Source organism: Pseudorasbora parva, chromosome 5 (genome assembly GCF_024679245.1).
Source record: "Pseudorasbora parva isolate DD20220531a chromosome 5, ASM2467924v1, whole genome shotgun sequence".
NCBI classification, from domain to species: Eukaryota; Metazoa; Chordata; class Actinopteri; order Cypriniformes; family Gobionidae; genus Pseudorasbora; species Pseudorasbora parva.
Genome location: NC_090176.1, coordinates 52,716,105 through 52,728,368, shown reverse-complemented (window position 1 = coordinate 52,728,368; position 12,264 = coordinate 52,716,105). Strand labels below are relative to the sequence as shown.

General features: G+C 37.2%; 1 protein-coding gene across 1 annotated transcript; it reads left to right on the top strand.

The window, feature by feature from the left end:
* The first annotated feature begins 4,341 nt into the window (after positions 1 to 4,341).
* On the top strand, positions 4,342 to 9,875 carry tlr7 (toll-like receptor 7). The gene is made up of 2 exons (XM_067444710.1): positions 4,342 to 4,454; positions 6,465 to 9,875. The coding sequence occupies exons 1-2, from the start codon at positions 4,446 to 4,448 to the stop codon at positions 9,609 to 9,611; spliced, it is 3,156 nt and encodes a 1,051-aa protein (XP_067300811.1). The 5' UTR covers positions 4,342 to 4,445; the 3' UTR covers positions 9,612 to 9,875.
* The last annotated feature ends 2,389 nt before the right edge of the window (positions 9,876 to 12,264 follow it).

Here is a 12,264-nt window from a genome sequence, read left to right as displayed (position 1 = left end):
GCCGGTGATGACCAATGAAATTTGGTCCGTTGTCAGACAAGGTTAACGGAGGCAGATCAGAGCGAAACTCGCTGGGACTGTTTGACTCACAGCCCTAGAGGCCTGTGGGAAATACAAAAGAAATCGTCCTCCGGGGACCAAGCGATTTTCGGCACACACCAACGGCATTCATACCACATGGTAGAACTCCTCATTCTGAGCAACTTTGCCTCTAGGACCGCCACTGTCCATCATTAAACATTGGAAATCATTTAAAAAACAGTCATAGGTGTTTGGCTCAACCTCATATAAAACCTGTGGAACACATTCTCGGGACTCTCTACGGGCATAATTATCAACAAAAAAAATCATAATTGAACGTTGGATTGAAAATGGGCGAATCCACCCAAAAGCATATCATTTCTAAGTGAAAACTCGAAACTTCTTGAAAATTGGTGAGAACATGCGACATATGATTCTAAACAAGCATACAAATGTTTATGGAGATTAGACCATAAGTGGGGCTATAACTTTAATTCCTATGGTAAATTGGCTGTAAATGCTCTTCTCCTTCCTTGATTTATGTGGTAACATGCTTGCTCAATAAAACGTAATGTATTTTTACACACTTGTGCTCAAAGGCCTTTAAAAGCTTGACCCGCGATAATTGCTGCTTGCTGCTATATTTTTAATGTTAACGTTATCGGGCCGATAAGAAAATTTGTCCGATATACAAAAGGTGATAAATAATGTATTATTTCCTTCCGCTGAGACACTTCAGATGATTACTCAGGGATTGGCTGTTTTTTGGAGGAGTCTGATTGGCGGATCTACTGACGTGTCACTTTAAAAGGGCGGAGCTTATCGAAGATGGGGAGCTTCATTCACTCCGGATGCCTTCTTCCATTGACAGATCCCAAATTCTTCAGTTGACTGTTCGTTTGATCGATTATGATGATTTAATTGGGTTCATTTTATGTTTTAGGAGCGTAGGGGTGTCCTGCCATATATTTTAAATTGGTTTGGGATTTGATTATTGTTAGGGAGATAGGGAAGTTTCTTTGTAATTTTGTTTTGTCTATAAGGTAATTTGTACGTGTCTTTTGTTTGTTATGTTGGCACCCTGGAGCCATTGCTCCTTTAGTCACTTTTTCCATCTTAACCCCTTAACTGTCACTCCCCTTTGAGAATAGACATGAAAATGCACTATCCAAACTTAAATAGCTGTAATTCAAGAATGCATTGTAATATAAACCTCAGTTTAAATTATTTAAACCTCAAAATATGAAAGTATGAAAAAGTCCTAGACATTTAAATTAACTGTAAAGGAAAAATACTGTACTAATTTTTTTTAATACAATATATATTTTAAAAAAAATTGACTCAAAAGTTACTATAAATTCAGAGCCATGTGTCTAACCAAGTTGTGTTCCAAATTTGAAGTTGAAGTCACAAAAATTGAAGTTCCCATGAGATTTTATTTAGGCGCAGTACCAAAAATAGCCACTGGGTGTCATCCACATTCCATTGATTGTTTTTTTTTGTTGCATTTTCCTGAACATTTCTGTCCAAATATCACTTCCATCACAAAACAGTCACCAAATATGGAACCTTGAGACTCTGACCTTTCCGATGATATGTTTTTGCCAGGATTAGATAAGATTTTGATTATAAAGTAATATGAAACATGACACTGCCCACTAGGGGGAGGAGCCTGCTAGAAGAAATTTGAGCACCGTTTCCATGGTAACGCAATGTACGATTTTTCATATTTTCACATGATGAATTTTGAGTGTGTACGCTTTCGAATGATACCTAATATATGATTACTAAAATATAGGATATGAAAAAAGGCCATCAAATAAAAGGTGACAGTTAAGGGGTTAAATAAATGTATACTGTTTGTGTAATTTAGACTTGTCTTTGGTGATCTGTCGGCTGGGGCGGATGTTCTTTTACCAACTAATTTCACGTCAACATCGTTTTCTAATAACCGGTCATAACAAATGGGGGCTCGTCCGGCCGTAACGAATTGGGACATGCTATGGTAACAAGTTCTTCATGTGGTAGGTTTTTTTGGTTTTCACATTTTGCTGGTGCAGACGTTTTATTGGCGTTTTTTTCTTGCGTATCGGTGGAAAGGGATACAGAATAATGGAATTTAGTATTGAGGCGTTTCGACAAAAGCCTTCATATGAAAATTCATATCGGAGCATCTCCCATTTAGACACTTTTTCAAGGCAGGGTACCTTGAGTAAAAGTACCGTAAAGATTACCTTAAAGTAAAAGCTTTAAATTACAAGAAGGTTTTAATGATGTATTTTATGTCATAGAATAAAACATGAAAATATCTTGAGCTACACTGAAAAAAATGATTTTCTTACTTAGTATTTTTGTCTTGTTATAGTCAAAATATCAAAAAATTCTTACATTATGAAACATTTACTAGACAAGTACAAATTATTGTCGTTCTGGAAAAAAAGAACTCAAAACTAAGAGAGTTTTTGCTTAAAATAATAATAAATCTTGTGTTCTGTTTGAATTAAGATTATTTTTCTCACCCCATTGGCAGATTATTTATCTTATTTTAAGCAAAAACTCTCTTCATTTAGAGTTATTTTCCCCCAAAACAAGACAATTACTTTTGCTTGTCTAGTAAATACTTCTTGTTTTAAGAATTTTTAGATGTTTGGACTAAAATTTCATATCACGATCTTATAACAAACCATGATCTGAATCTCAATCTTTCTCATGAGATGTATTATGGAGAATATTCTAGCACAGTAGATTTCAGGACGATGGGACTGGAAGTGCTAAAATGCAACTGGTTTCTGGGTTTTGGCCGACAAACATACGTCATCCTGCAGGACTCTATAACAAAAGTGCACTAAGAAAGTAAACTGAGGGATTTTTTGGTGACTTTAATCTTCTGAAGTGTAAGTGAGTGACAGACGTTTGGACGTTACTAAAGTCAGCACATTCATGTCAAGCATTGGAACAAGGCAAGTCCATCTCTTTACTCTTTTGGATGACACACAAACTGTGCATTGCTCTTGCACTGGTCACTTAATACGTCTATTTTAGCCACATTTGTGTGCAATTTCTCAAGACTGCATGTGCGGGGCTTTTTTGCTCTGATGATATTGTTTTTTTAAAGCAGCGGAAGGACATTTCAAAGTGCTAGTCGGAGTTGAATCGATTCAGGAAGTCACTTTATATTCTTTTTGCGTGGAGGCTTTGGAAAGTTATTTTGATGACCAAAGCAAAACTACATTTGCTGTTGTAGCAATGGCCATATGTCAAGAATCACAGCTTTTATTTAGCCATAGTAAAGCCATATATCACATTTGTCATCAAGATAATCTGGCCATTGCAATCCACTGTGATAACAGTGCTTGTGTATATTTTGTGTAATATGTAAAATGGAAGTATTCCACAATGCATAGAATTTTTAAAAGGCGATATATATCTATAATATAAACCACACCACCTGATAGATGCATCCTTTCTGCTCCATGTGTTGATTTCAGTCGGCATAACTTTCACATTTTAGCCACGATACACTCTGTAAACTCTAATTATGTTTTATTTGCTAATTCAAACATTTACTGAAATAATTTAAAGTCAGCATGAAGCGTCGTTTTGGCTGAAATTTGTAGGATTTTATCCCTTGTGAAAAGTGGTGGATAAATCGTTTCTGAAGCATTTTGACAAATTTGTTGTTTATTAAGGAAAAAACGTGCACGGATGAATCGTGATTCATGTTGACTTTAAATGACAATTGTAATGTATTTTATTTGAGTCATCTTCATTAAATATTTCAGCTTGAACACTGATCTCGTGCTGTCTTTCTTTTCCTAACGAGGCGTTGTATTTCCTAATTGTAGGTAATTCATGTATAAATAGTGTGTGAATTGCATAGTTTGAAATATTCTTCCTTCTCCTATTTGTCTTCCTCTCCTCATGTGCAGAAGACAGATAATATTTTTGATCATTTCATAATTGCTTCACTTTCTGTGCGGTTTTGCTTTCATTTATGAAGAAATCTGAGCAGAACTCGTGCAAACCCCTTACACTGTTTTGCCTAATCTCTAGTACAGAAACCCGTCCCTTGAGAAAAAGGAGGAAAGTAATGTTATTCCTCTTTATGGGGGCATTTCACTGACAAAATTGTAATGAAATGTAATGCAATGAAATATAATTCATACATTACAGTGCTGAGAGTTAGTCGATGAGTAATAATCACTTGCAGAATCACAACAGAAAAGATTTAGAACAATGTTGTTTGTGAGGTAAAGGGGAAGTCATGTTTAAATATAATCACTCTCACTTTTGTTTGTACTTTTTTGTGGTCTGACATTGGTCAGTAACACCTGTTGTGCTAATAACACAGGCTTGTACAGCTCGACAAGCCAGATAAAGAACAGAACAACCAGCCTCGAAGCTCAAAAACAAGTCCAGGTCTGATGAAGATGGTGAGTAATTCAATATTAATTTATCAGCTCTTTCGCATAATGATTATGTGTCAAAACAAAGATGCTCTAAAACAGTGATCATATTCCCAAGGGGTCTAATAGAGGCGTCCATATTTTCCAAGAGCTATTTTTCTTGTATTTGTTACTTATGACAGCTTATATGTTTATGAAATATTTTATTTGACATATAAACATTTCATAAACATATAATTTATATATATATATATATATATAGACACAGTCAAATCTTCAACATGTTCTCCTATTATCACAGTTTTTTGGCTGTAGTTTAGAAATGGTAATAAAATATGACCAGAACTCAGAAGTTAAACTGAACAAACTCATCTTGATAATGCCAGATAACTTCAATAGAAAGGGATGGATTATAATCAGCCAATCAGCTGTTATATTTTTGAACACAATTAGATAATACCAGTTTAGGTGGACCAATGACCAAGCAATGCTTAATTTTGGTGAGTCAAAGGTCACAATTAAAGAACAAACACTTCAGCCAAACATGCTCAGGTCAAAGTGTCTGGACCAAATTGTTATCAATTTTACTGTATGAAGATTTTTCATCGTGTAATCGTTTACTTTATTTTGCTCTCCTCACTTACAGAAATGAACTATAATGTCCTGCACACACTAATGAATGTCTGAATAATTTTCGGTTTGACTTTATATATACCTAAAATATATAATTTTTAATGTAAATTTATTTTCTATTTTTTACATTTTGTGCACTGATTGGGGGAGGGGGGATTTGTATTTTAGTTACTGAGTGGTTGTGTGTGTTGTTCTTAGTTTATTTTAAATATACATTTTAAAACATACACTCAAAAGAAAACTCTACACTCTAAAGAATGCTGGGTTAAAAACAACCTAAGTTGGGTTGAAAATGGACTAACCCAGCAATTGGGTTGTTTTAACCCAGTGATTGGGTTGTTTTAAGCAAACATTAAATCCGACCACTGGGCTAAAACCCTTTTACAAGACAATACTAATTTCAGTCTTTCTATTTCTTTTTTTTTTTTAAATGTATTTAACCGGGACAATGCACGCAGACATAGCTACAATACAAGTACTGCAAATGATGCGCAGCATATAGAGTTTATAGCTAGTGCTAATTCTCAACTTCTGTCCCTGGTTTGGCTTTTCTACTTCAAAATGTGATGTTACTAGCCATTTCTTTTTAATTAATTTGGAAATTTTCAACACTCTAAAGAATGCTGGGTTAAAAAAAAAAACAAGTTGGGTTTAAAATGGACAAACCCAGCAATTGGGTTTTTTCAGCAAACATTTAACCCATTCACTGGGTTAAAACAACCCAATCGCTAGGTTAAAACAACCCAAGTTGGTTTGAAAATGGATACACCCAGCAATTGGGTTGATTTAAACAAACATTTAACCCACTCACTGGGTTAAAACAACCCAATCGTTGGGTTAAAACATCCCAATCATTAGGTTAAAAGAACCCAATCGCTGGGTTAAAACAACCCATTCATTGGGTTAAAACAACCCAATCGCTAGGTTAAAACAACCCAAGTTGGTTTGAAAATGGATACACCCAGCAATTGGGTTGATTTAAACAAACATTTAACCCACTCACTGGGTTAAAACAACCCAATCGTTGGGTTAAAACATCCCAATCATTAGGTTAAAAGAACCCAATCGCTGGGTTAAAACAACCCATTCACTGGGTTAAAACAACCCAATCGCTAGGTCAAAACAACCCAAGTTGGGTAGAAAATGGAAAAACCCAGCAATCGGGTTGATTTAATCAAACATTTAACCCAATCGCTGGGTCAAAACAACCCCATTTGCTGGTTTTAAACCAGTGAATGGGTTGTTTTTAACCTGTTTTTTTTTTTGGTTTTTTTTGAGTGTAATACATTTCCAAATTAATTAAAAATAAATTGCAAGTAACATCAGATTTTGAAGCAGAAAGACTGAAATTAGTATTGTCTTGTAAAACTTGTCGCTAATCTGTTTTCTCTCTTCCTCTTTCAGGCGTCAGAGAGGATATTAGTGATCTTTGCCGGTCTCATGTCTTTGCGGGATGCCGCTGAATGGTACCCAAAAAGTCTGAAGTGTGATGTTTCTCTGGCTAGTAACGGGACGGAGGTCAGCGTCAACTGCACTGAACGAGACCTAACCGAAGTTCCTCTGGGAATCCCAATGAATACCACCAATCTGACACTAACCATCAACCACATCCCCCACATCAGGAACGATTCCTTTCACGAACTGCACAATATAACCGAGATCGACTTCCGGTGCAATTGCGTGCCGATTAAGGTCGGACCCAAAGATCGCGTCTGCACCCAAAGCGTGACGATTGACAACGGTACTTTCTGGAAGCTAAAGAACCTCAGGTCGCTTTACCTGGATGGGAACCAACTTTCCAGCATTCCCAAGGGCCTTCCTCCCAACATAGTGCTCCTGAGTCTCGAGGTCAACAGTATTTACTCAATTCTCAAGGAGAATCTGACAGAACTGACTAATATCCAGCGACTCTATCTCGGCCAGAACTGTTACTTCCGAAACCCCTGCAACCAGTCATACTACATTGAAAAGGATGCGTTTGTGCAGCTCAACAAGATGACTTTGCTTTCTCTGAAGTCTAACAACTTGTCCTATGTGCCCAACCAACTCCCATCTAGCCTCAAAGAGCTGTACCTGTACAACAACAACATTCAGACCATAACAGAAGAGGACTTTCACAACCTGACAGAGCTGGAAACTCTGGACTTGAGTGGGAATTGTCCACGCTGTTATAATGCACCGTTCCCATGCGTCCCATGCCCAAATAATGCTCCCCTTCAGATACATCCCTACTCCTTCAAGACGCTGACCAACCTAAAGACTCTTCGCCTTCATAGTAACTCTTTGACAAGCATACCTTCAGAATGGTTTCAAAACCTGACGAGACTTAATCTTCTAGACCTCTCGAGCAACTTTCTGGCTAAGGAGATAACATCCACCGATTTTCCGCTGTTGTTGCCCTATCTAAAAGAGTTAGATCTGTCTTTTAATTTCGAGCTCCAGGTGTATCCTACATCTCTCAACCTTTCAAAATCATTCAGAAATCTTACATCTCTGCAGGTCCTCAGAATCAGAGGGTATGTGTTCCAAGAACTCAAAATGCAAGACATCAATCCATTGATTGACTTGAGTAACCTGGAGTTCATTGATCTCGGCACAAACTTCATAAAGTTAGCGAACCTCAGTCTCCTGAAGAAACTGAAAAGCTTCCAAATCATCAACCTGTCTGACAACAAAATCTCAATGCCTTCTCAAGGAGATTACACAACGTCGCTTTCTAACCACAGGCAAAATTATTACGGTTCCCCAATGTCGCAAGGTGCCCAGTACCATAGTAGAGAAGTGAAGGATATCCACTACTTCCTCTATGACGAATATGCACGCAGCTGCAAATACAAGGACAAGGAACTCTGGATTACAAGTCCTTTTAACAACGAATGTAGCTCTTTTGGGAAAACCTTGGATATTAGTAGGAATAACATATTTTTCCTTCATTCCAGATTTCTAGATCTTGGTGAGCTGAGGTGTTTGAATCTCTCTGGGAACGCCATGAGCCAGAGTTTGAATGGCTCTGAGTTTGTCCATTTGAAGAATCTACAATACCTGGACTTTTCCGACAATCGTCTGGATTTGATGTACTCTTCGGCTTTCCAGGAACTGAGCAGCTTGGTCGTTCTGGACATCAGCCGTAACAGCCATTTCTTCGTAGCTGAGGGTTTGACTCACTTGTTGAACTTTACAAAGAGCCTGGTTAAGCTAAGAAAACTAATCATGAACGACAACCAGATATCCACATCCACGAATACCGAAATGGAGAGTTTTACTCTGGAACATTTGGAGTTTAAAGGCAACCGTCTTGATATGTTGTGGAGGGATGGCGACACGAGGTACGTCAACTACTTCAAGAAACTTATGGCCTTGAAGACTCTCGATATTTCCCAAAACAACCTGAACTTCATCCCACATGAGGTTTTCGAAGGTCTTCCAGACACCCTTGCAGAACTCTACATCACTAACAACAGGTTGAAGTCTTTTGAATGGGAGGGTCTTGTGCATGTTAAAAACCTACAGCTGTTAGACCTCAGTGGGAATCACCTAACGGACCCACCCAAGTGCTTAACGAACTACACCAAATCAATCCAAAAGCTTGTTCTACACAAGAACAACATTGCGAAACTGCCTCGGGATTTTCTAAAGGATGCATTCAACCTAAAAGAGTTGGATCTCAGTTACAACCGCATCCAGTTCATCGAAGAATCGAGCTTCCCGGAAAACGTTGTTGACCATTTGGAGACTCTATACCTGAATAATAACAGGTTTGTGTGCTCTTGCAACGCCACGTGGTTTGTCCGATGGCTTAATCGCACATCCGTGAATATCCCGCGACTCGCGATGGACGTTACCTGCTCTTCGCCAAGTGCCCAAAAAGGTCAGAGTGTAATTTTCCTAAACGTCCAGGCATGCCAACACAACTCCCTCTCCATCATCCTATGCATCTTTCTGAGCTCTGTGATTCTCAGCATCCTCACGCTTACCATCTCCAGCCATCTTTTCCTGTGGGATGTGTGGTACATCTACCACTTTTGCTTGGCCAAACTCAAGGGATACCGCCGGCTTTCCTCCAATAGCACCGTATTCGATGCCTTCGTGGCCTACGATACGACGGATCCAGCCGTTCATGAGTGGGTCATGCAGGAGCTCCGTCTTCATCTGGAGGACAAGGGCGATCCAAAAATGCAGCTTTGCCTGGAAGAGCGGGATTGGGTTCCTGGTTGTCCCCTTGTTGAAAACCTCTCCCAGAGCATACAGTTAAGCAAACGCACTGTTTTCATCCTGACGGGACGCTACATCAAAAGTGGCCGCTTTCGCACAGCGTTTTACATGGCCCACCAGCGACTCATGGATGAAAGGAACGATGTTATCGTCCTGATATTCTTGGAGAAAATGCCTTGCAGCTCCAAGTACCTCAAACTGAGGAAGAGGCTGTATAAGAAGTCGATCCTGGAATGGCCGAGGAACCCTCAGGCGCAGAGGTATTTCTGGTTCAGTCTCCGGAGCCTCATGTCCACAGACAGGCAGCAGTACAACAAACTCTTCCAGGAAACGCTGTGATCGGGACACATCCCAAAGCATGTTTTTTACTGTACTAAACCATGCTTTTTACTGTACTAAAGCATGTTTTTACTGTACCAAATAATTGTTTACTGTACTAAAGTATGCTTTTTACTAGAGGTCGACCGATAGTGGATTTTACCGATACCGATAGCTAGGTTGGACCTTGCTTGCCGATAACCGATTAATCGACCGATAGTTTTAAAAAAGATACTAGATTAAAATATAATAATAATACATAAAATAACCAGTAAAAAATGGTAAAAAACCTTTATTACAAGAAATTAAAACTGTACTGAACCATGAAAATGTGTTAAATTTGTGTTAATGTGTTAAATATGTAAATATTAAAATATTAAAATGAGTTCTAACAGAAAAAAAATTCTACAGTAAATAACTAAAACATTAAAATATTACAAATAAATGTTTCTTTAGCTATAACCTAGAAACGTGTAAATGTCAGGTAACAGACTGCAGATCCCATTTGTTAACAATGATGTATTTATTTAGCTTACATGAACTAAATGCATTATGTAATGTACATTTTACAGCATGTATTAATATTCGATCAATACAATTCTACCTTAATCATTCATGTTAGTTCAAAGTGCATAAAAAAGGTTAACAGATAAAACTAACAATGAATAATACGTCTACAGCATTTATTAACCTTACTTAATGTTACAAATTGAATATTATTGTATTATATTAAGTGTTATCATTTCATACAAATCCAAACAGTTCGCTTTTTTAGAACACAACTGGTTTCTTATCAAAATAACAACATATTGACATCTAATGCGTTTATATTTCTGTTGGATGCATGATACAGTTTCTCACATCAAAAAAAGTTTCTCAGTTACATCGTTTTAATTCCTGAGGTAACCGTTGCTGCTAATATTAGCGTCCTGTCGGCCTCGACGACAAAGTACATATACTGCTTTTCTTCCTCTGCTAAAGCGTCTAGTCAACAAATCAATTACTTTATAATGATTTGGCAACATGTACTGAAGTGTTCTGTATTCATACCATTTCTCTGTTGGTGTTTTAAACGTGCATCAGATGTGTCAGCGCTCTGTGCAGCGTTCAGTGAAGTGCGCAGCCTCACGTGTCCTCACGTGTTAATGTAAACAGTGATAGTTTTTCATTTGTCCTCTAGAGGCCGCTCTCGCGCTATATAATGCCAGCAGACCCTTCTCAGAGCTCTCGTGGCTACTGTGTAATGACAGCAGCCTTCTCAGCTGCTCCCGCAACGGACACAAACCGGAAAAACTATCGGTATTGATTTTTGCCGATAGCCGATTGTTCCACCAATCAGCTATTGGTGCCGATTAATCGGCAAATCTGATGAATCGGTCGACCTCTACTTTTTACAGTACTAAAGCATGCTCTTTACTGTACTAAAGTATGCTTTTTACTGTACTAAAGCATGTTTCTGTACTAAAGCATGTTTTTACTGTACCAAAGCCTTTTTACTGTACTAAAGCATGTTTTTACTGTACCAAAGCATTTTACTGTACTAAAGCCTGCTTTTTACTGTACTAAAGCATGTTTTTTTACTTTACTGTAGCGTTTTTTCTGTACTAAAGAATGTTTTTTACTGTACTAAAGTGTTTTTTACTGTACCAAAGCATTTTTACTGTACACAGCAAAAACGTCAGTGTTATTTCAACTCCCATAGTGTTAAATTTAACACTTTTCCAGAGTTTATATAATTCTCACCAGTTTAGAATTAAAATAACACTTTGGATAGTGTTAATATTTTAACTCCATAATAGTGTTAAAAATGTAACACCTAGAGTGTTGTTTCATAACACCATTAAGAGTATTTTTTTACACTAAACATGCGTTGCTCCCTTACTCTTAAAGTGTTCATTTAAATCATTCAGTGTTATTTCATGACACTTTAAAGTGTATTCATGACAGTTTTTCATGACAGGAAAAAATAAATAAACATATGAAGAATAACTTTTTTTTAATAGACAAAAATATCTAAGCACAACTGAACTCTGCACATTCACAGAGAAAATAATGGTAGAACAAATGTCTGTATATTGTAAAGTTACAAAATAAAGAATGCAAAGATTTGTTTTAACAAACTAGTTCTTTATTAACAAGCAAGACCCTTTACATCATGGAAAGTTAACTTTTAAAATAAATGAATAAGGCACAGTATAGGCATTTCTGTCATCAGAATTATATTAAAGCTGCTTATCAAGCACTAAAGCATGCTTTTTACTATACTAAAGCATGCTTTTCAATGTACTAAAGCATTTTGTACTGTACTAAAGCACATTAAAACACATATTAATCAGCCAATCAATTTGAACTGCAGAACCCATTTCAACCACTAGCTGTAAAAATTACACACTGCGCCTTTAACAGTCTTATTTTTTTGAGAGAAAAGCCAAATTCATTTATTTCTCTGTTTTTATGAATACTTATTTATTTACTTCATTACTTTTTTATTTTACAATAATTCTCACAAGATGCAGATACCCAATATACTGAGATAACAGAATCTACATTGAAACACACACACACACACACACACACACACACACACACACACACACACACACACACACAAACATATGCTTATGTTTGTGGATGCCAACCCATTTTTTGTCTGTATGTGTATTCTGAAATGAAA